The sequence below is a fragment of the Cynocephalus volans genome, chromosome 11 (genome assembly GCF_027409185.1).
Source record: "Cynocephalus volans isolate mCynVol1 chromosome 11, mCynVol1.pri, whole genome shotgun sequence".
Lineage (NCBI taxonomy): Eukaryota > Metazoa > Chordata > Mammalia > Dermoptera > Cynocephalidae > Cynocephalus > Cynocephalus volans.
Window position 1 is genome coordinate 106468995 of NC_084470.1, and position 25442 is coordinate 106494436.

Here is a 25442-nt window from a genome sequence, read left to right on the forward strand (position 1 = left end):
GCAAACTAGAAACCTTGAAGTTATCTGGCTCAACTCTCTGTTTCAAGCCATTTACTTTGCTGTAAATTCATTCTTGTACATTCTTCCGTAGAATGTATCTGTCCATTCCTCTCCATCACTACACCCTAGTCCAGGCCTCCTCCTCTCTCCCTTGGCTATGATGACAGCCTCTTCTAATCACCGTGCCCCCAGCTTCTCTCTCTCCAATCCCATGCTGCCACAGCTGTCTTCCCAAAACCGAGGTCTAATCATATTAGTTCCATGCCTAAGAGTTTTTGGCCCCCCTGCAGGATCAAATTCAAACTTGTTAGTAGAACATGGTAAAGACTTTCCCAATTTGACTGCTGTAGATAGTAAAGCCGTTGTCTTCCCCACACAGGTGCCAAATGAGAGACAGACATAGGATTCAGACTATTGGAGATAAAAACGTCAACTTTTGCTACTTAGCTTTTTGCTGATAGAAGCTAGGTTGGAGAACGCAGCTTAGGCTTACATGAGAGACTTGTACATTCCAGGACAGGCCCAGCTGGACCCCTGCAGGCTTCCCCCTAGGTACATGGCCCTGTAGGAGCAGAGATGGCGTTCTCCCTGTGGGAAGACTGCCTCCGCAAAGATGGAGGCCAAGGGACTGTTGAGAATGCTCATCTCCTTCTCCTAACCTCACCAGTCCATCCTGGGGAGGAGTGATATGAGGTGGCGCAGCAGACCTGGAATGTCATTCTCATGGAACCCCTGACACACGGACAGAGCCAGGAGGAAGGAGGCGTCCCTGGCCGCCACTTACCTCTCCTGCCTTATCGGCTGTTCTTCTCCTGCACCTGTGCTGCTGCCACTGTCAGCTGCACTCACTCCTCAAGAGATCATACGTTTTTATCAACACTTCTTGTTTTGGGATGTTTGGTTTTCACAGGCAACTATTTTGTACAGCCAGTTCCTGTTTGTTTTTCATGTTATTCCTTAAGTGTCATCTTCTGTTCAAAGTCTTTGTGTTCCCTGAACTTGGCACCTCTTTACTATGTTCCCATGTCTGTGTACCATGCCTGGCACATAATAGGAGCTCATTAAATGTCTGATGCATTTATAGTTAAGAAGATGTTAAAGAAAAGTTACATGGCAGCAGTATGCAGAAGAGACTGGAGGACATAGTGAAGAGAGTTTGGGAAACCACTGAGAGTCAGGAGTTGGTGAAGATGTGGACTTGGGGGAAGGTCATAAAAATCATGAGGGGATTTGGAGGAATCAGTAACCTGATGACACGTACTGGGTATGGGGCTGCAGAAGATGGAAGGAGTTACAATTCAGTCCAATTTCAAGCTTGGGGAACTGTGCTGTCATTTACAAGTAAGCCCATTTAGAACATTTTTGGACATGTTGAGTTTGAAGGTATATATAAGCAGAAATTTCCTTTCAAGGAACTTCTGCACTCCTATTTTCTGATATTCTGTGTTGACTCTTCAGACATGCATCTATTCTCTTAAACAAGGTGTTTTTAAACAATTCAACAAGTGTTTTTAAAAGGACTCAGAGTACACACTGTGTGTTAGTTATCTATTACTTCATGACAAATTATCCCATAACTTAGTGGCTGAAAACAACAAACATTATCTCACAGTTTTTGTGGTTCAGGTATCTGGGTTCCCCTTATGTAGGTGCCTCTGGCTTAAAGTCTCTCCAGAGACTGTAATTAGGGTGTTGGCGCAGGCTGTGGTCTCCTCTGAAGGCTCAGCTGGTCTCATCTAGAGGCTCAGTGAGGATAGGGTGATTCACTTCCAAGCATGGTTGTTGGCAAGATTCAGGCCTCTGCCACATGTGCCTCTCCACAGGGCACTCGCATCCTGGCAGCTGGGCTTCCTTCAGAACAGGTGAGGATGACTGTGAGCACCCAAGGCAAAAGCAGTCTTTTGGAGCCTAATCCTGGAATTTCTGTGCTACCACCACTACCGCATTCTGTTTGCAAGCAGCGAGTCACCAGCCCATGTAGATTCAAGGGGAGGAGGTGTCCATACAAGGAATGAGTATCAGGAGGGGATCACTGGGGACTGAAAGCCTGCCTGCCACATACTAAATAATTGAGATAAAAATTAATAAAATTCTAAAACCTTATTTTTAGAGAGAAAATAAAAATTAGCTGTGAGTTATTCCTGGTTAAATGACTTTAGTCTTTTTCATCTTTCCCTTTGTTCACCCATAATAATCCACACTCATCGGTTTTCTTGATCTCTTTCTTTTTAGGGAAAAAATGCATTTTTCAAAGACCTAACTTCAATTCAGTTATTACCTAGTGGGGAAATGGATCCAAATTTTATTTCTGTACGACAACAGGTAAATTGCAGTTACTAGATTTTTTTGTTTCTTGGAAAAAAACAGTAAAGCAAAAATCTCGCTGGCCTTTAAAAGGATGACCACTTTCAAAGTATTCTTGAGAGCTGGTATGTTTTCCTTTTTTCATAGTGACTCACTATAATTGACAGAAAAACCAACAGTTACTTTTAAGTATTTTTTAATGAAACACACTAACAAAACATTGCTATATCTCTTTTTCCATTTCCAAGTTCTTATTGAAAGTTGTTAGTGCAGCTGTCCAGGCCCAGCATTCAGGTGCAAAGGACAAAGATTCCTCAGAAGAAGCAGTGACCACTCCTTTTGGGAAAGACCAAGATTGGCCAGTTCTAGCCGTGGATTTAGCCCATCACCTTCAAGTTAGTGAAGATGTTGTTAGAAGGCATTATGTGGGGGAACTTTATAACCATGGAGTTGACCACTTAGGAGAAGAGGTAATTATGACCCTATGAATGTTAATTGGGCTCAAGTTATAAAATAGTTGGAGTAAAGAATCAGTAAAATCTCCATTAAAGCTTTTTGCTCTTCCTTTTGTTAGAACTTCTAGGCACAAAAGTAGAATATTAAAGTATAAAACTGTTATCAAATAAATTCCTACAGTGTGCTAGGCCTGTTCTGTACAGAGGGGTATAGCAGTAAACAAAACAGACATGATATCTTCCTCATGGAATTGATAATCTACTGGTAGGAGAAGAGCATGCTAAATTTTGTACTAAGTGATACGTGCTATGAAGAAAATAAACAGGATCATATGAATAAACAGGAGCTACTAAATAGGGTGGTCAGAGAAGATAACATTTGAACTGAGTCCCCCCAAATAAGAAGGCACTCAGAAAACTGGAGGAACAGTGTTCAAGACAGAAATAAAAAGTACAGAGGACCTGAGGTGGGGACCAGCTTGGCTAGAGAAAGGACCAGAAAGGCCACTGTGGCTGACCATAGTAAGCAAGGGATAAAGTATTATGAGATGAGGTGGGGAGAGTGTCAGGGGCCAGATCATAGAAAGTCTTAGAGCCCATGGTTATTTTAAGTGCATTCAGAAGCCAGTTGAGGATTTTAAGCAGTCATGATATAATCTAATCTAATTCCCTTCATTTGCTAAAAGTTTGAAGACAACACATTGTGTAATCATACTGAATTTTGATATATCAGGTGAAAGAAAAAAGATTAGCTAATAAGCAGAAATTAGGATTTAAATGCCAAGTTTGGTTTGGATTTTGTACAAATACATGGCAGTATACAGCTTGAAAGTGAACTAGAATGTCTTCACTAGCAACCCCTTTCTACAGAATAAATAAATCTGTGACTGTATTATTTTTCCATGTTCATATCCCCAGGCCATTCTACAGGTTCATGACAAAGAGGTCCTTGCCTCTCAGCTGCTGGTGTTGACAGGACAAAGGCTGGCTCATGCACTGCTCCACACCCAGACAAAAGAAGGCATGGAGCTACTTGCCAGACTCCCCCCCACGCTCTGTACTTGGCTGAAAGCAATGGTAAATAGAGCAGCATGAGATCAGGCAGGTCACTGGGTGTTTTCTTTTCTTTTTTTTTCTGACCGGTAAGGGGATTGCAGCCCTTGGCACGGTGTTATCCGTACCACGCTCAGCCAGTGAGTGCACCTGCCATCCCTTTATAGGATCCGAACCCATGGCCTCGGCGCTACCAGTGCCACACTCTCCTGAGTGAACCACGGGGCCGGCCCCACCGGGTGTTTTCTTAAACGCATATTTAATAACAGTTGTGAAGAAAATTTAAATGACAAGTGTAATTCACTTAGTTCCAAAGAAAAGCATTTTTACTGGGAAATTGCTATTGTGATAACTCCTAAATCAGTAATAATTATTGCTTAATTGTATATAACTAATGGGTTATATTTGTGTCTTATTTGCAGGACCCCCAGGATCTTCAAAACACTGAAGTGCCAATTGCAACAACAGCTAAACTAGTAAATAAAGTAATTGAGCTTTTACCAGAAAAACACGGGCAGTATAGTCTAGCCTTACACCTCATTGAAGCTGTGGAAGCCATCTCTCTTCCTTCTTCCTGACACTTATCTACTGAAGATAGTCTGAAATTGTGTGACCTAGTGCATGGCTATTTTACATAGTGAGATCTGGAATTTTATGGAGGGAGTATTTTTTTTTTTTTTTCTTTTGTAAAATGAAAATATATATTACTTTTAAAAAGTGCCGTCCTGGCTAAATTCGACTCCCCACTCCTTTGGTTAATACTGAAGATAAAATATAAACAAATATCTATTGTACTATAATTACAAATACAGATGTTTTACTGTTTATTTCTAACTCAAACACTTAAGTAGCATTATTGTTAAACTTTACTATTTAAAATTGGTTATAATTTACAGACTGTGTTATTATGAGATTCTATATTTCTTATCTAAAATGTTATTGCTGTAATTAAATTTAAATGTGTTCATGTACAGTCCCCATCAGTAAAGTTAGAGAAACATCCCACTCCCTTTAATAAATGTTAAGAAAATGCTTTTGTTACACATGCTTCATCCCATTCTGGGCTGCCACCTGGGGGTTCTGGATGCTGACAGGTTCCTTGTCCAGAGGCTCTGCTGTTGCCATCAGAGAAGGATGACCTTGCTTGAGGAGGAAGAATGGGTTCAAGGTCATCATATTCATCAGAAGGGACACTAAATAGATCCTGTAACCTGTTGTTCTTGCCAAAACTGAGCATCTGAGATGCAAACAACACAGCAAAATTCATTATAATGTAAGTTAAGATTTGTTTTTTGCCACCTTGCAAAGTTGTATTCACATCACGTAACTGTAAAAATATATTATCTTGTAAAACTTATGTAAAAAAAAAAAGCAAAGATACTAAAAATTTTAAGTCCAACTTTATTTTTCCTACAAGTGTTTAGAAATGTGTGTTTCTGGGATTTGGTAGTTATTTGTCCTTGGGAACAGTACAGAAAAAAATGCTTAGTGGTATTACAGCTTTAGCAAACCTACCTCACAGCTGGGTTGAGAGGATAAAATACAATTAATTTTGTACTCTACAGGACCTAGAGTAGTAGTCCAAGTCCTAATATTGATTAAAGCCAGACTAACCAAAACTCTGTAAAAAGTGCTTTGAGCCCTACAAGTACCACGTATTTATTATGGTATCACTTTGGAATGTAGCCACACAGTGCAATTATTATCTGTCATGGATCACAATTGTCACTCATAGTAACTCACTGTGATACAGAAGTTTGTTTCTTCCCTTTCTTTTAAGAAGTCAACTCTAGCAATTATACAGTTAAGGAGTATGTCCTTAGGGAGATAAAGAAAAAAAATGTCTGATATTTGAGCTAAAAGATAACATCCAAATAAGAACTTAACTGGCTAAAACACAACTACTATTTAAGTAACTTGTCAAATTTAAAATCTTGAAAGATAAATTTTTAAGATGTCTTGATTATTTGGGGTGGGGACCTGTGAGTCTGATTGAAGCACATGTTTTGTAGAGTAGCAGCACTGGAAAGGGCCTTAAGGTAGTCCAACTTCCTAGGCTCCGCTCGGATCTCCACTACCCCAGCCAGACACATTGTAGAATCCTTATAAACACATCTAGCTTTATATAGTCACTTATATGTGTTCTGAAAGATTAGTTCTTCCTGTGATTTTTCTGAATACTCTGAAAATAGTATGAATTTAGGAGGCTGGTCAAAGAAACTGGGAGTTATAGGCATTATTAAAAGTTAAATCCTCGATTCCATTATCACTTTTTGGGGGGGGAGAATTTATTAAGCATTTGAGATAATAAAACTGGTTAAACTTACTCTGGTAGGACATACAATCAAATCTGGGGATTGCTGAGAATAATAAGCTGAAATATGACTCAGAACCATAATGTAAATCATTGAATCTCTAGTTAGATTTGTTATCCTAAAATTTAACATTCATAGAATTTTAAAATTGAATTCTAAGTTTTATGGTTAAGAAAAGCAAAGTATTTTACTGCTTCATCAAGGTTTATTAAAATAAATCTGATAGATAGATATACATTCTGTAACAATGAAGAGCCTCAGATAAAGGAATTAGATTTTATGTGGATTTTATCTCCTGAAAAAAAGGTATGTGGCACTCACTGCAACTACTGATGAAAAGCCAATAACCGGTCGTGTTTCCTAGATGGACTCCCACCCCTCACATGTCTTTCTTCAACACTGAATACACATTTTTTACCTTGTTAAATTAATGCTTATATAAGAAAGTAAAAGTGTTAAAATAATCATAAGTTCTACACTACAGGTTGTGTTTAGATATAGAACTAGAGGGAGCCAGAATAAATGTAGATGAAGAGATGTATAGCACCATGCTTCTAAATGCTTCACACTTAGGCAGAAAGAAAAAGAAAAAATTTCACCCTTGATATAGAAGTTCATCTAAGGTCAAAGTAAACACTTACAGTTAAATTGCTTTTTTAAAAAAACATGATTAATTGCAATTTAAAATCACAAAAAAATGAGAGGTAATAGAATTACATTACATTGAATATAATGTTCACTTAGAAGTTACTGTGGTCCATTTCATTTATGAGATAAATATTTTTACAGTACAAGGGTACTTTAAAAAGTGTGTGGAAAAATGGAATTAATATGAATCTTTCCATGAACTTTTTCCTCCCCTGCACTACAGCAACAGTGAAAGCCCTCTCACCCTGCCCAATAGGAATGGGTTTGCTGGGCTTCTAAAAGTTAGATTTGTGCTGAAAAGAATTAATAACCACCCTTAGAGAGATTTTAGTCCAACACTAAATTGTTTATAAAATGCTCTATTATTTTATTGTAAAATGTAAGCCGTGAAATTCTGTATATATTGCTATTTTCTCTCTGTTCATTGTGTGAATTTATGTAAATTAGTGAAATAAATTTCAGCTTTCACGTTGTTTCCTGAACATTCCTAAGTGTAAGTATTGAGATTTCTTCTCCTCTTGAATAACAAATTTGGTGCTGTTTTTCTTTCTAATCCAACCCAAAACACTAGCTATCCTGAAAAGGTTGATGGACACTAGGCAGAATGAAATGATGCTCTTCACCTCTTAAGGGAAACATATCACCTTTCAAAACCACTTGTTTTTACTCACAATTTCAGTACCAACATCAGTCAGTAGTTTTCCAGAATGCCTTTATTTTCAGACCTCATAGAACTTAAGTACTGAGTGAAAAAGATTTACAGAATATAAAACATTTTCTTCTGCTCAGCCACATCTGAAGGCAAGCATTATTCAGTGTCTTATGTTCTGAATAAGTCCATTATGGATCTATATAAATCCATGTGCATACACACATATATACTGCCACATGTATATATATACATTATTCTTTCTCTAATTACAGGAAATACTTACTTTATGATCTGATTTTGACCCTCACCTTACACCATTTACTCTCCCACTCATTACCTAAATCTTGGATTTCTTTCCAATATTGTAAACAATCCATTTAAACTCCCAGTCAGTACTGTCAGGAGGGTTCTTATTCAGAGAGAGCTATTAACATCATAGTACTATTATCCACTGACAACTTCTGCACATCGGGGACAGAGAGTATCTGAAGACTCAGCTGTATACTTCCAACAACGAGGGCATTTTTCTTTGGTAGATGGCATGACAAGGACTTTGTATAAAGACTCTTCACGAATATCACCACCTAGGAAAGAAAAATACATGAAGAGTATTTCGGATAGGCCATTCAATTTGCATCTCTATTTAACTGGCTTAGCAGGTGCTCCTTTTTCAAAGTTTTCTCCTCCCTGCCTTGGTAAAGCTTGTCAGATACTGCACCATTTGCCCCATTATATAAATAGCCAAGATAATGGAGTCACACAGCTTGACAACTAAAGAGAGCTGAGGAGTCTGAGACCCTGTGAGGTTAACTGATTTTTCCCCAAGTCACTAAGTTCTGTATCTACACAGGCAGGACATGCCTTCTAGTTCTTAATCCAGGTATAGTTCTGATAAATTACACTGCCTCTCCAGTTATACATTTGAATGAGAATTTTCAAAAGCCACGTATAGTGACAACTGCAGTGTCCCCACCCAAAACTACTCAGTTTGGACAAAAAGCAAAAATTTCTCCACTATTAATACTCTTAGACCTCAAACCGATAAAAATATGATAAAGAATAAATTACTTTGTAGTCATTCGGCAACAAATGTATGTTTTGAAAAGCAAATTAAGCCAGAAACTTCACCACATGGTCAGTGCTGCCAAGCCGTGAATTTAAACTGATGCCTATAAGCTTCCCATCTCCTTGCTGGTACCTGAAAGCTGTTACGAAAAACAAGCAGCATCACCTTTGCCAAAGCAGCTGCTTGTTACTCTCTGTAAATGCTACTCCACCTCCGTTTCCACCAATGAGGACAGATCAGGTTACCAAAAATTCTCCATAAAATAAATATCTACAAGATGATTGATTAGGAGATACCATTGTTACAGTGAGTTCAATAAAACCCTTAACCCCTCATTAAGAATAGCTAAATAATAACACTTTAATGTGGTGTGTGCATAATAGGAAGTTTTAGAATCAGCACTGGGAAGGGTGTGCAGGGCTGAGCAGTCCTGAGACGCTAAGGATTAAAGGAGAGGGATACAAAAGGGAAAGGGAGCGAGTCAGACTGACTCCACGTATGACTACTCATTCAGAGACAGGAAGGACATCTCTCTTCCTCTTCCGTCCCTAGCCTTCAGTTCCCAAGGTCATCAGGTAAGACACTTGAGAGCTGGCTTAGAAACCTTGTAATTGTTCATATTTCCGTGGAAAGATGTATTCTAAGTTACACAGCTGCCTTTAGAATAAATCTAGTCCACTGGAAAGTTTGAAATGACCTGCAGTTATTCAATTCTCCATTCATCACTTGTTATTCCAGTCTCCTCCTTACCTTCTAAATTGATTAGAAATTTCCCTTTAAGCTCAATTACATCTGCAGTTATGTCTCGTGGCTCCTGAGCCAGTAAAGTAGACTGGGAAGCCATCATTAACTCATTCAACTGCGAGGTGCTGGACGTCTCCTCAGCTTGTAGCATCTGTAAGTGAGCATGGGAAAGTTACTGCTTAAATTTTCACCATAGAGGGCCGAGCCCATGGCACACTCGGGAGAGTGCGGCGCTGGGAGCGCAGCGACGCTCCCGCCGCGAGTTCAGATCCTATATGGGAATGGCCGGTGCACTCACTGGCTGAGTGCCGGTCACGAAAAAAAGACAAAAAAAAAAATTTTCACCATAGATTATAAAAATAGATGACATAAATTTTTGTTTAGCAAGGAACCCTTTGGTACCATTACATCCTGAGCTAATACTATTAAATGCATCTATTCTTAGTAGTATGAAAGGTTTTAGTTAAGAATTTCTGCCAGCAGTATTTACTGAAAATATACTCTATGCCAGTCACTTCACTTTGTTAGATGCTAAATGTCTTACTTCTCACTGTCACAAAAAAAAACCTATATGGTATTTATTATCACCATTTTACAACTGAGGAAACAGGCAGAGAGAGGGTAATTTGCCCAAGTTTTCAACCAGTAAGCGGTAGAGCTGCACCTCGAGCCCAGGCCTGTGGGCCTCAGAGCCTGCACTTCCGTCCCTGTGACATGCTTCCTACGCTGCAAGAGGGGCTAAGATCCTGTCTCAGCAAGGACCTGCTTTAGCAGTGTAGATTGACAGTGGCAATCTGGACAACACACAGAACCCTCCTGAGGTATACTGAATCCAGATATTTTATAGACACTTTTACTTTTCATTGTAATTTTGGTCTTCAAAATGAGTTTGTGAGCTTAGTAACACAGACATTCCTTTAAAAAAAAAAAAGCCCGTGAGAAAACAGAAAATAAGAGAGATTAATTTGGTTTTAACAAGTTCATGCAATTAGTAATTGATAGAACCAGGCCTCCATGTGACTGCTACTTGGTATGATTCCTAAGGAAAATACATTCTTGTTTTTGAGAATCCCAAAGTATTTTTTCTTTTTCTTTTTCTTTTTTTTTTTGTCTTTTTCGTGACCGGTAAGGGGATCGCAACCCTTGGCTTGGTGTCGCCCGCACTGCGCTCAGCCAGTGAGCACACCGGCCATTCCTATATAGGATCCGAACCCGCGGTGGGAGTGTCGCTGCGCTCCCAGCGCTGCACTCTCCCGAGTGCGCCACGGGGTCGGCCCCCAAAGTATTTTTTCTAATACAAATGATCCAAAAATCAAGCTGTATTCTTTTCAGTTTATTACTCACAATGACTGAAGTCAAAGGAAACATGTAGGAAAAAAGCCCAGGACTAGGCTGTGTAGCCCTGGCTAGGTCACAGCTCCAGTGGACTTATGTGTAAAATAAAGGAGTCAAAACTTCCCGACTTCTAAATTTTCAAATGTGAACATCTGATTATCTATTCTTATTTTGTTATCAACAATCTCACACCTACTAGCTATTTCAAAGCCTCAAATCTTAATCACTTTGACTATATTACTAAAAATTTAAACTGAGCTTACCAACCAAAATGAAATGATTATTTTTTAGAAAACTGATACCAGTAAAACTTTTTAAAATAAAAGAGTACTTCAAAAAGTTTGTGGAAAATGAAAAAGATATGAATATTTCCATGAACTTTTTGCAGACTCCTCGTACATTTATTGCCAATTTTAAGCATTCAGACTAGAGAAAATTTCAAGTCAATATATTAAGCTATAAGCCAATCTGGCCAATCCCTATAAGCCAATCTGGCCAATCAACTCTTAAGAATCCCAAGAAGAAAATTCTGATGGCACTTTTGGTAATAAAATAGAATGAATGCTTTGAGATATGCATAATAATTTGCTGAAGCAAATAATTTTTCTCCAGATCTCACAAAATAACGATGGAAAGTTTTTTCAGATATGTTTTGAATCTGATCCAGATGGACAAAATTCTCAGAAAACCAGACCCTTAATATAAAACCCCCAAATTTTATGTACTAAAATACAATTGCCATAAATTTATATGTCACCTGTCTTCTAAATAGCCCTGAGGGCTTTCATTTCAAATAGAAATTTATTATACCTTTCCTGTCCCCGTAATGTAACATGCACATGTTACATGTGCAGAACATGTTTCACAAGAGAAGAGAAAGGACACACAGAGAAGTAGGAAACACAGTGATGATATCAGGATTAGAAAACAATCCTAATTTCTAAATTTTAAAAAAATTGGACATTTTTAAAAAACAAATTTCCAGTGAAACTGTACAATACCAACACCATTTCAACAGGTCCAAATTGCCACATACCTCTATGATCTCGAAAAGCAGTCCAGGCTCTATCACAATGATAACCTTGCACTCAGCTGCATTCTTACCAGGAATGCTTCTGAGAAATGAATCTCGCATCGCACACGCACTCTCCACTGCTTCCTCCAAGCCAGGCTTCTTCCAGATAGAACTTGTACTAACCCACCCCGTACGAAAAACACTCTTGGGCTCTTTTATTAAAAAAAAAAAAAAAAAAAAAAGCAAACTGATACATATATCCTAAACTGTACATAAAGCTCTAACCATTAGTTACCATTAATGGGAAATAAGATTTACAGTAATCGGGATGAAACACTATGGAAGACCTCCTAAACAGTTACAAACATTTATATCAGCATTGGGAAATAATTTGTTACATTTAAACAAAAGATAAAATATATAGTAAGAGCTCAAAAAAATGCTTAGAAAAAAACAAAATAGAAATATTCCAGTCATCATCTATAGGTAGTAACATTATGAGTGATTTTTTTCCCTCTTTCTAAACTTAATTTCTAATTTTTATAAGCTTAATACAGAGGAAAAAACTATGATAAAATATTCACTCAAAGACACTGTATTTTCTGTTTTAATAAAATCTAAAATATATTTCAAAACATTTATAACAGTATTTAAGAAAAAGTGATTTCTTAATATTGCCAAGCTGCTCATACATTTCAGAAAGTGCTGGAGATAACTCAAAGACCATTCTGAAATTCATCCTACTCCTGGACATACAGGTGCAGAAACTACTAAAGGACCAAGGCACATCACATCACAAAGCATTCACTGTATATGAGTAAGTGCCCCTTACGTGAAGTACATAAAATTAGAAGTTCCACCTGTATCAAGGGTCTTTCTCATTTAGAGAACAAATTAAGTATTTCCTACCTTTGATGTAAGGTATGTGCTGGAATACCTCTTCAGCCAAGTGAGGAAGAATGGGAGCAAAAGAACGAACTATTACATCCAAAATTTCAGCTAATGCTGTCTGACAGGAGCGTCGTTTGGGATCATTTTCCTTTTCACAATAAAGCCTGTAGAAGAACAACTTATTCAGCAGCTGACAGTACTTTATACATTGTGATCACCAAGACAGGATCTGCCTCAGGCTGAGTTTATTCTTACAGTGGCTAATCATCTTCTGACTAAAGAGAAAAATATTCTTTCATAAAATTTTTTGATAATTTATCCTCTATTCCACCTTACTCCCTCCAGGTGTGCCCACCTCCTCAAAAAACACTCATAGCTATGCTGTGTCCTATTCTGTTTTTCAGGCAGATGACAGCTAAATTCTAGACTATTGTGTTAAAGCACAATTAATAAGTTCATTGATGGTATTGAAAGTGTGACTCCCCACCCACTACAATGCTATTAGTGTTTTAAGGGAAGGAATGAGAGTTATAATCCCTATGTAGAAAATCCTTGAGGTGTGACAGGTTGAGGGTAACACCTCACATTGGACTAGTTATTATAAGGACAGCACTGTCACCTGCACCGTGGAGCAATAAATGAAGATTTAGCATCAAGCTGTCTTCTAAGAGGATACTACTAACATTATACAATTGCCTGTATATTTCTCTCTCCCTGCTCCAGATTTTCAAACTCCTGAGAACAACACTATGTCATCTCATATTAACAGCTATTATTTACTGAACACTTACTTTACCAAACACAGCAATAAGCACATATTTACATTATCTTTCTATTCGCAAAACCACATTATGAGGTAGGTATTATCACCCCCATTTTGCAGATGAAGAAACTGAGATTACAGGATAAGTTGCCCCAAATCATAAAGCTATAAGTGGCAGGGCAAAAATTCATACTCAGGCTTAGCTCCAGAACCCAACCTTAATAACTGCACAATGCTGCCCATCTTGCTCACCACTATATCCCCAACATCTGCCAAGCACAGAGTAGACACTCAGGAAGTATTTATTTAATTTAATATTTCATCATACATACCTATCTTTGATTATGCTGAAATAAAAGTTAGAAAGTTCTCTGGTGTAAAACGTTCGTAAGATCCGAACAACTTTTCCAAAATCATATTGTTTGTATGATTCAGTAATCTAGGGAACAAAGCCAAAATCAACGTGGCAGCTGGGATAAGCAAGTGAAATACAAGTCGTCACAAGCAAAACATGTTCCTTTCAAAATATGTTTCAAAGGCAGACAAATACAAAACAGGCAACAGGCAAGAACACCTGAGAATCTTCCAAACATCTCTGGATAACAAATTCAAATACACTCAGAAAATACTATTCCTCTCTGGGAATTACCACGTAACACTCATCAAGGAAAGGATCAGGTTTCAAATTATGAAATCACACCATCTTTGAGACAGCAAAGAGCAGGGGTTACCAACACTTCACTACTATTCCCTCATTTATACCTCATTTATTTTTGATCTGGGCAAAAATCAGAATGTACAGCTCTGATTTAAGAGTACACTGAAGCAGATACATTTCAAATTCCAAGAAAACACAAATTATTTGTGTCTATATAAATGAGCAAATATAAGACACACAGGAATAGTCATTTCATTTATTTCTATATTTTATTATGAGGGGCACATCTGCAGATAAGTAGAGAATAATTCTACTTTATTCCTCGTTGGAGAAACAAAGCTGATCTTGAGAGAAAAATCTAGTTTGAGGGGAAGCCTGGGTCTACTGTCTCAACCAGGTACTTTCGTAGTCTTGAGAACCTAGGAAAGATATAACACTTTATACCTTTTAAGAATCTAGGAATATGTGGAATTTACCAAGTATAACTTTTCTCAAGAGTGCGATATTTACTATTTCTAGCAAGGTTTGTTCCACTCAGATGAAACTAAAATTTTAACTAAAATAGTGCTGGTATTTCTATTTTCCAGAAGCTTATTAATTCACACTCACCTTGTTTGCTAAGTCCTGCAGTAAGTGTAGCATATACTGGTCTATTACATACATGTTGTTAACAGGGATGGCATCTGTTTCTGGGTTGAAACCAGCCACATTTCCCAGAAGAAATCGGAGTGTATTCCTAAGCTATTCATAGTGAGAAAAAATATGCAGTTAAAAAAATTTATGAGGCCTTGAATTTTCACTGAAGTTATTTTCTTACTCTTGTAATTAAGTTTCACCTAACTCTTGTCACTTTCTTAAGAGATCCTTGTTTATTATATCATTCCTAAATAAATTACAAATGCAAAAAAAATAAAATAAAACACAAGAGCCCAGTTATAGACACAACCACTGGATTTTATGCTTAAAGACTAAATTTTCATTATATTTCTTTATAACCTTAAGGCAAATCATCTTTCAGTAGCCTAGTTTTTCATGTGAGTGGGTGAGAATAATGTCATTTCACCAGCTTCACAGGTGAAAATAAAGATAAAAGGAATAAATGTGAAAGGCCATTGAGTACATAAAAAGTATATAAAATTAATATAAATCATACTATGCTACATAATACTTTATACATTATATTAATAAAATATGAAGACATTATGTAAAGTCATTAGAATTACTACTGTTTTTATACAAATAAATTAACACAGGATATTTTAAAATGCTCACAACACGTGGATAATTCATTTTCACTAAGTTTTTAAAACAATGATTTAATGAACTTTTTGCTCAGAAATAGGAAGAGCAATAAGCCTAACCTTGCTAATATCATCTCTGGCAGCACTGAGCACAGATGGACCAACTGTCACTTCAGCGAAGACATTGGACTCAGCTACCCACCAGCGAAGGACATCAGCACCATAGGGAGGCTCTTTGCTTTGATCCTTTTTATTGAGAAAAAATATATAAACAGAATGGTTTTCAATTCTAATTAACTAAACAAATGTCTTAGGTGAAGTTCCTATTCAGGAATGTTTGAGCATGAGGTAAATATGAACTATACCAGCACTGTAGTGAAATAAGGACTAACAATCTCAAACCAGGCTGCATCGAAAACAACAAAAGTGGGCAAAAGGAGAGTACGCCCTTGCAAGCTTGTTCAATGCATAGGTGCTAACACCCAATGCTTCCCTGCTCTTGTCTGTATCCACCTGTTACAGCTGGTGGTTAGACACAGAGAGGGGCAGGGGATGTCTATGTGGGGGAGGGGAAACAGAAGGTCTACATCCCCCGTCAGAATTCCCTAGCAAGTCTGTACACAGAGCGATGAATGATTACAGGACGCTAGGAGGGCAGTAAAAAGTCACAGACAAGCGATTTCTTTTATGAAACCAACTCCAAAAAAACTCCCCAAATTATCTGATATCCATTAATGACTGGCTTTAAAAAGTGTATAATTACCGAGAATACAACAATAAAACATGCATTTAGAAGTTGCAATCTCATTTTTCTCTTATATCATTTTCATTCAACTGTAAAATTACAGTTTACATCTTTTTCCCCACATCACACAGCTAATGTGCTGATGTCATAACAAGGTTTGAGGAAGGCACATCTCACACAATAGGGTAAAAACCCATTCATCACACTCAGGAAGCACAAAAGGATCGACACATTTTAAAAGCTCAGGCAATTAAAAAAGAAACAGTATAATTCAGAACCTAGCTGGAGATTCAGACCTGAAATGAGTCAAAAGGGACACAGTCACAGCCCTTCCTTTTTTCACTAAAATAACATGTTACTTTAGGTCTAGATTTAAACATGGTAGGACATCCTCTATTAACATAAACGACAGTTTACTTTTTACATTGAGGTAACTATATTAAGCGTTTTGACTGCCAATTTAAGAACCTTAAAAGAAAAATAAAATGAATTTTTAGGGAACCACCTACTTGTCCTCCGTTGATGACAACATCAGGATTAATGACATTCCCGAGAGACTTGGACATCTTTTCTCCCTTTTCTCCAAGGGTAAAACCATGAACAACCACTGTCCTAAGAAAACAAATCAGCTATTTTAATGATAAACACTATTATATTCATCTTTTTGAAGATGACTTACAGCTTAAAAAGTGCATCTTAGTTTGACACAAAAATAGGATTTTTCTTGACAGACTATGGATAAAAGTTTTTCTTGAAAGTGTAATTCTCAGCAGCTTATTTATCATAATCGTTTCACAGTAAACTATTTAAACACAGGAAAACTTTAGATGTTTTCATCCAATAAACAAATCATTTACTGAGCTTCTGTTATATGCTGATTTTGATCACTAAAACCAACTAGGAAATAGTACATCTTAAAAAAGGCAGATTATCACCTCAAAATTATCTGCAAAAAGAAAATTTGAGAAAAACACTGCTGTTCTATGGGTTTCAAAAAGCATGTTACATAGAAAACATACACATGTAAATTATTCTGAGATGGGTTTTCATTGTAAGATAGCAAAAATTTAAAGCTATATAAGAATCCCTCTGATTAGAACTTCTGCCCACACATTTGAATAAGGAAAAGCAATTATGTGTATTAAATACAAATCCCTAATTTAATAAAATGCACTAATGGAATGTTTTAGTTCATTAGCCACTGCGGTTATTACAGATATAAAGATATTTGAGCTCAGGCTGTCTCCCCTCAACCTAGAACATCCTTTCCTACATTTCTCCTCATCAAGTCTTACCACAGTTCAAGATCTAGCTCTACACAGGTTGTCCCAGCTACTCCAGTCAATGTTGACTGTCTCTTCTAGGAGTTATGATCTGTATCAGAGTGATATCTCTGTATTGTCAGTTCCTTTTTCTCTTTTTATTTTTTACTTAAAATTCTTATCTCTCTAGAGAGATAGGAGACTGTAAGCAACTAAGGGTAGAGCTTTATCATATACATTACTCAGCACAGTACTTCACTCGTGGGCAAGTACTCAGCAGAGGTACTTCTACACTGACTTGTTTAGCTCGGGCATAAATACTTACTTAAATGGTGCTTTTTTCCTTGCTGCCACACTCGTTAATAAGGAAGACTGAAACCAACCACCAAGCTGGTCTTTTCCTTCCAAGTATAAATCTGCTCTTTGGTCAGTACCTCAAAAACAAATATTTTTTTTAAAAAGAAAATAAAAACAGAAATTTAAGTTAATTAAAGTAAGAAAACAAAAACAAGTATGCAACGAAGTGTTAAAATCGTAAAAGTAATCACATTACTCATTTCTTGTGTCATGCTCTACCCGATGGCTAGACTGTATCCACTTGAGCTATTACACCCACTGACACTTTATTAATCAAGATAAGATAAACTTTTGAGTATCATCTCCCAAACCATAGCTAACTAAAACACTATCTAAATTAGGGATTGATTTACAACAATTACTAATATTAATATTCCCAGTAAAATCTTTTATGAAAAGTTTTATTCAACAAATATTTGCTGAGCAACTTTATATGTTAATTAATTTAACTATCATGATAACTCTACTAAAGGTCGATATAATTATCCCCATTCTACAGATAAGGAAAGTGAGGCACAGAGAGGTTTTAGAACTTGCCCAAGGTCACGCAGATAGTGAGCAGTTGACTTGGATTCTGAATCTAGACAATTCTGGAGTGCATGCTCTTAATTAAGAAGTCACACGACTTGAATGCCTGATCTTAATAATCAAACAAACAAAAAAAGGAATGTCTTATAAAGGTCAAATTATTAACTTCCAGTTTGGCAATGACCCAGTCAAAAGGTGGGCGAACAATAAAAAAGCTACGTGAATAATTGTCTCAAACTTGTTAGGACATATATATAAGCAAGCTTGAGAGCTACTTTAGCATTTAACAGTAAACAACAGTTAGTTCAACAGTTAGTAAAGAGATAAGGGACCATTTGGCAAACCTCATAAGTAACAATCATTTCAGACAAGAATCATCAAGGATGCTTAACTACTAGGTGAAAATTGAGTATTTCCACAGTCTTAAAGTATCTGCCTACAAGATTACTAATAACAATTACTAAGGGGCAGTGGGGGGGATAACTTTACAATAGAGAAAACTGGCAGACACAATCTTAACCAAGTGATCAAAGTTAATCACCACCAGTAATGGAACAGAAAGAGATCACGTGACTTCTGACATGGTGCACTGATGCTTCTGTGATATTCCTGCCAAAAATGCATAACCTAAATCTAATCATGAGGACACATCACACAAACCCAGACAGATGGACATCTACAGAATAACCTGTACATTCACGAATATCAAGGTCATGAAAGACAAAGACAGAATGAGAAGACTAAAGTGATGTGACAACTAAATGCCACATGTCATCTTAGATTGGATCTTCAATCCTTTTTTTTTTTTTCTCTTTTTCCATAAAGGATGTTACTGGGTGAAATTTGAATAAGATCTGTAGATAGTTCATGGTATGGTAGGAATGTTGATTCCCTGATTTTGATAACTATAAAGGTTATATAAGAGACTGTCCACGTTTTTAGGAAATATACACTGAAATATTTAGAGATGTATTTAAAGCAAATGAGGTATAGTATTAACTGTGGGAACTCTAGATAAAAGGCATGTTCTGGTTCTTTATACTATTTTGTTACTTTTCAAAATAAAAAGGTTTTCAAAAAAAGGAACATGCAGTCTTTGAAGAAGAGTACTTCCATGCTTTAAATCTACACTCACAACTCTAAAAAGCCCCTATAATCCTTTTTATTTATAAAATAATGATTCGTCCTTATGTCCCTGTATTGAAGATTCAGTGTTGTGACCCTCACGTGAGGAAGATTAACTGGGAGGAGAAAGGAGACTGACGATGAATAACAGAACACCAGTAGAAACCCTTTTCTGAATGAGCAGATAGTGAAACTGCAAGAAGTATCCCTTTCAGCTCTTTGAAAAGTGCCTACTTCTAGCCTAGTGATCACTGATAGTCAGTCAGACTAAAGTTCTGCCTCTGACCCTGCCCTAGAAAAATGTGCTAACAGCCCTATAAAATAAGAGGACACCAGGCCATTAACAATATCACAAAAAAACAGCTAAGACATATTTAGAGTAAGGTCTCAGTGTTGTCTTTCACTTTTTCATATACACTGAATAGCTGGAAGTAGGTAAGAAACAAAATATCAACCTGGAAAAGAAAATGTAACTCCAGAAAATTTCTGGAAGCAAGAGCCTTTTAAGATGGTGTGCGAAACCAAGAGGAAAAAGGTGGGGAGAGGGGCAGTTTTAGGGTAGCAATATTTATTCTCAAATACACTGGGATAAACTTATTAAATAATAATTCTGAAAGTTACAACACAAAAAATATATAAAAATTAATATATAACTTATGTTTGGCCATTATGAATTATGCACATTTTAGCTGCAACAGACAGTAAACATGAATTTATGTACATTTTGTTTTTCAAATTTCCTAAGCTGAGAGAATTATATTAAGTGAAACAAGTCAGGCACAGAAAGAGAAATACCACATGTTCTCACTTATTGGTGGGAGCTAAAAATTAATATATAAATTCACACACACACACACACACACACACAGACACACACACACACACGCACACAAATCGGGGGGGGGGGGAAGAAGATATAACAACCACAATTATTTGAAGTTGATATGACAAGCAAACAGAAAGGACATTGTTGGGGGGGAGGGGGGGAGGGAGAAGGGAGGGAGGTTTTGGTGATGGGGAGCAATAATCAGCCACAATGTATATCGACAAAATAAAATTAAAAAAAAAAAAACAAATTTCCTAAGCTGAAAGAAAGGCCCAAATGAAGGAAATACATTTACCTACTAGGAATCATATTGCTGCCCTCTCAGTAGTGAGGCCTCAGTCCCAGAAGCACACGTCAAGTTAAAACCTGAGGACACTCCCTTTCAATCCCTTCACAATGACTGGCTGCATAGACAAGATATTTTCCCCACATTCCTGTGCTCCAGAAAGCAAACAGCATTTCTTGGGACAAAGTAGGTACTTAGTAGGAATGTGAAGAACATCACTGCTTCTCTGACCCCTCATCCCTGTCTTTCACTTCACAGTGATGACAAGCCTTGCTCTTCATTTTACTTATTATCCTTAAGGATATTTCCTCTCAAGCATCTAAACACATCCTTGAATATGTGCTTCCCCCTACTACTCCCTTTTAATTCCTGCCCAATGTCTCTCTCTTCTCTTTATCCAATGAATCAGAAACATACCCTACCTATGAACAAGCACAGAGAGGGGAAAGAGCCATGAAAAGGCAACGTGGTACAGAAGAATGATAACTGAAAACCAGACACTAGTTATAGTCTGACACTGTTACGCTATGTGACCATCACCTAATTTGGCTCTAATTTAATCTCATTTTCTCTTCTGAAAAATGATGGAGTCAGAATATTTTAGTGATTTCCAAGCTTTGTTTTACAGAACTGGGTGCCTTGGGGTTGCCAAGTAGGCCTAGGAGAATAAGCTGGTTGAAAGAATGGCAAAAATTTCCATTTTCTATGTAATGAATTGTAGTTGTAGATAAAATTGCATCTTGAAAAACAAAAGCTTGGAAATCATTAGAATCATCAGATTAAATGATCTCCAAGGGTCCTTCCAGGTCTAAAATTATAGCAGATCTTCTTCCAAATAAAGCACTTGCACAAAAAAATTTCTGATTATAGAACTCTTCTAAGTAACATTTCTATATTTTCAAAATATCTTGATTGGTAAAGAATCTATTTTTAGAAATTACCTGGAAGAACACAAGACCACGAAGTTCCACTATCAAACCAAATGTCTAAAATATCCTGACCTGGCACATATTCCAAGGCATCAGGACCACCAACCTAATAAGATAACGTAAAAGCATTTTAATTACACGAAGATCATAATATTTACAATAATTACTTGAAAAGTCTTAAGAAAATGAAATACATACAAACATTAAATTCACATTTTTGGATACTTTAAACATTTTTAAGCATTTCACAGTTAAGTACAACTCCCTTCATCTGCATGTAAAAGTGGCTGTATTTCTTGAAATTAACTTCAAATTTGGATTTTTTGATGTGTGATGCAATCGGTTAACTCCAGATGCTACAAAGTCCTGATGTAGCCGTCCCAATTACATATGCTCAGTCAACCAAAGCAGTCAAAATCAGACTTGGCCCTCGACAAGATAACAGATGAACCTCACATCCCACTGCTATATTAAACATGACCTTTCTATGGCCAAACAAAATGTCCACTTTCACACTGCATTAGCTTCTAACTTAAAGTGAGTAAATTCATTAACTTTACATGATAACACAACCACTTTTTAACTCCCAAGAAACCGTCTTCTTGTCATTAAGTCATGTAATACTCACAAAGGCTGTTAAATATACATAGAAATTTACCTGAGATAAGACTTCTTTTGGAAGAAGTTGCTCAGAAGGAAGAGTCCACCAAATATCACTGCCATGTTTTTCCACTAGTTTAGTAATATGCTCAATGGTTTGGCTATTTTAGGGGGAAAAAGGCAGAATTATTCAATTAACTATTATCATGAATAATAAATACTTTAAATTAAGAAATAGTGATATTCTTTCCTATCTTTTTCCTCAAACTTCAGTGGTACATTTTCAATCACTTGCGTGGCTGTTGCTGTCATCTTAATATAAATAAAATCAAACTGATCATACATATCCCTAAAAAAGAAAAAAATCTTCTCCTGACCTCCCTATTTCAGTTACTGATTTCTCTATTTCTATCAGTCTATTTCCTACCCAGGTAACCTACACTCAAAACCTCCTAATTATCTTCCCTCCTCTAATTTCTGCCCATATTAAACCACCATATTCTGTTGGTTCTACCTTCAAAATATTAGTTGTTCCCACTGACACTATATTAGTCCAATCTCACTGCCTCAATGCTAGATTGATACACTCGTCTGACTTCCCCTACTCTCACCCTTTTAATTTACATGATACACTGTGAGATAGATGCATTCCTAAAACTGCTTTTATCACACTAATTCTCTGTTTGAAAACTTTCAAGGGCTCCCTCACTGCTTACAGGAATAAGTCCAAATCCATCTACCTAGGAGGCAGTGCCACACTAGAGCATGGACTTTGACAACAGATATCCAGGCTTGTATTATGACTCTGCCACTTTTTATTTATATGACCACGCACAAGTACTAAAACTTTCCTGAGACTTGGCTGTCCCTTCAGTTAAGAATAATCCAATTCATTTGTCAAAAACTACCAAGTACCTCTGATGTCTTGGGCCCAGTTCTAGGCACTTGAGATGCAGCGGTTAACAAAACAAACAAGATCCTTGCCCTAATGGAACTTACATTTTAGTGATCCTAGATACTTCCTTCAAAAGGACTACAAACTAAATAAGATCATATATGTAAAATTTAGCATAGTGTCTAACATACAATAGAAAGCCAATAAATGCATATCAAATGAATACTGAAATTGGTCTTATCTTTGGGAAAATATACAGTTATAAATTATTTGAAAATTAAACTCAGAGAGAAATTTATATGGTACTAAAGTTTCTCACAATAACACACTTTTAATTTGCTACAATATTTAATTTACTATTGCACCTTTGTTGATATAAAAGCCTCCTCTAGTTGCTTTCTGCTTAGTCACAGTATAATGGACAAGAACTGAACCCTGGCACCAAACAGCTCTGGTTTCATTTCTGCCTCTATAACATACTAGGCGTGTGACTCTGGGCAAGGCACTTAAGAGTTTCTGTACCTTGGTTTTCTCATTTGCAAAATGCAAATAGTAACGGTATCATTAAGGGACTTACTATGAATATTAATTTAGCTAATATATATAAAACACCTAGAACAATGCTTGGCACATTTTAATAAATATTATGTAAGCACTAGCTATTATTCAAACTGATTCTTTGAAGTCAGGTAAATTTAGACAATTTTACGTTAACCAATTACCAAAACACATATCCATATTAATATTTAAAGATTAAAATACACATACTAAACCCAACTTTTGAATTATCCTCTTTTCTACCACAGACCATTAGTGCAAGAACTAAGAATTAACAGTAGGTCCATGAGAGTCAATGGAAATGGAAAGAGTAGTGGACAGGTGAAAGCATTAAGTTCTTAATCAGCATCTTATTAATCATGACTACATAAGGCAAATCGTTTAACTTCTTTGGGTCTGATAATTCACAAATAAATGAAGTGTTTACAAAAAATTGTGAGAAGCAAAAATCAAATGGGTAATAGAAATTAAATATGCTCCACAAATTTGAAATAACTGCAAACAGCAAGTATCTCTAAGTTGGTATTCTATGAAGGATAAATTGAAAAAGTGTAATGCTACCAGCATGTACTTTGAAGAACTTGTAAATAACAAGAATATAAAATGAACACAAGTCTATATTTCTCATTTTAGATGGACTTCAAGAGTAAAGATAAACTTTTGTTATGAGGCCATAAAAGCTTTACACAATAACTAGCTAGTTATATGACAATAATATTTAGTCATGCATTACTATTTTATATAGTTTGCACAGAACATTTTATCAGTTAAGAAAATATGAACATACTATAATAGAAAAGTCTGAATATATCTAATGCCTAAAAGAACAAAACCCTAAAGAATAAAAAAGAGAGAGATACAAGCAAAGTAAATTTAAACATACACATGCAATTACAGTAGATATGCTGTTCATATCAATTATAAAATTTCCACTAAAAAAATCATCCTAAAAGTGGTGTCATAAGACACAAAAAATAATAAAAATGGGTGTCATTTTACCTTTTTTTTTTAAAGACAATGTTATCATTAGATTGACAAGTTTAGGTAAACAGAAAAATAAAACAGCAAAACAGTTTTAAATATATTGGAAATAGATTTTTTAAAAGTACAGAAGTAAAAGTAAATTGTTTGATTTTTATATTAATTTACCAGATAAGGTAGAGATGTTAGGATTGGTGTTATTATTAATCAAAAACACTTTTCAAAGTACTTTCCAAGCAGTCTCTAATTAGACTGACAGAAATACATAGCTAATAGTTCTTGACAGATGGCTATTCTGTGCCTTAGGCTCCTTAAATCATGAGGCTAAGCAAATTAACACAGTTAGAACCAGCCTTGAGACTGTGTCTCCTAAATCATGGCTCAGTGCTGTTTTTACTTTTCTATTCTGTTTCACTAACTCATCTGTAAAGATAACCAGTGTAACTGAACTCTCACTCCTGTTCTCTGGAGTTTGCTAAGCAATGGCAAAAAGGCTCTTATTACCCTGGTATAAAGAATACTGTGAATCAGAGATGAAGTCAGGAAACTAGGGAGTCTCGGCAGATTAGCGTGTTGACAGAGCAAGCACCAAGTCCAAAGACCAGACTCCACTTGTGACTTATTGGAGAACGACAAGAATAAATCACATGTTTTTCGAAGCTTCAGTTTCTATGAACACTGGGAAAAGCTGTGACAAAGAAGGCTATGTGAAAAATTTTATTCTTAAAAAAAAAAGTCCTAATAACTAAATAAAAATGAGTAGCCTTAAGGCTATATGATACTTCCATATCCAATTTAGAAGGCCAAATTCAACTTTAATGAAGCTAAGTTCTTTTACATATCCTTAAATATCAGATATTCAATGAAGTTTTAAAATTATATTTTAAGTATTATTTAACTATACTCAAGTACCGAGTATATAATAAAAGAACCAAACAATAAAAAAAGATTCCAAGGGCTGGCTCGTGGCTCACTTGGGAGAGTGTGGTGCTGATAACACCAAGACCACAGGTTCAGATCCTTATTTAGAGATGGCTGGTTAGCTCACTTGGGAGAGCCTGGTGCTGACAACACCAAGTCAGGCGTTAAGATCCCCTTACCACTCATCTTTAAAAAAAAAAAAAAGATTCCAATTTTGCTGCTGGCATGTTATTAAGGAAACTGTTAAATCCCGTCAAGTTTAGTCAAACACCTCTAGTCTAACTAAAAT

At 36.4% G+C, this 25442-nt stretch overlaps 2 protein-coding genes and 1 non-coding gene across 5 annotated transcripts in view; 1 reads left to right on the top strand and 2 right to left on the bottom strand.

The window, feature by feature from the left end:
• The window catches only part of RAB3GAP2 (RAB3 GTPase activating non-catalytic protein subunit 2), a 101273-nt gene extending 94055 nt beyond the window's left edge, over positions 1-7218 (top strand). For 2 of the 3 annotated variants that reach the window (XM_063114385.1, XM_063114387.1), the window contains 4 exons: positions 2233-2322; positions 2553-2774; positions 3678-3836; positions 4235-7218. In XM_063114385.1, the coding sequence (XP_062970455.1) occupies positions 2233-2322; positions 2553-2774; positions 3678-3836; positions 4235-4390 (627 nt within the window). In that variant the 3' untranslated portion in view covers positions 4391-7218. Of the gene's footprint in view, positions 1-2232; positions 2323-2552; positions 2775-3677; positions 3861-4234 lie in introns of all 3 variants that reach the window. The other variant, XM_063114386.1, reaches the window with a different exon arrangement.
• A 241-nt stretch (positions 7219-7459) lies between these two features.
• Positions 7460-25442, bottom strand: part of IARS2 (isoleucyl-tRNA synthetase 2, mitochondrial) — a 46317-nt gene continuing 28334 nt past the window's right edge. Inside the window, exons 13-23 of the mRNA XM_063114000.1 lie at positions 21857-21959; positions 21211-21304; positions 17473-17581; positions 16395-16497; positions 15261-15386; positions 14509-14640; positions 13574-13680; positions 12497-12642; positions 11609-11799; positions 9244-9388; positions 7460-8011 (exon numbers count right to left, since the gene is read on the bottom strand). Coding sequence (XP_062970070.1) covers positions 7872-8011; positions 9244-9388; positions 11609-11799; positions 12497-12642; positions 13574-13680; positions 14509-14640; positions 15261-15386; positions 16395-16497; positions 17473-17581; positions 21211-21304; positions 21857-21959 — 1396 coding nt within the window. The 3' untranslated portion in view covers positions 7460-7871. The remainder of the gene's footprint in view (positions 8012-9243; positions 9389-11608; positions 11800-12496; positions 12643-13573; positions 13681-14508; positions 14641-15260; positions 15387-16394; positions 16498-17472; positions 17582-21210; positions 21305-21856; positions 21960-25442) is intronic.
• On the bottom strand, positions 16007-16110 carry LOC134391450 (small nucleolar RNA U13). Its single transcript, XR_010024985.1, has one exon. It is a non-coding gene; the product is annotated as a small nucleolar RNA U13 (small nucleolar RNA).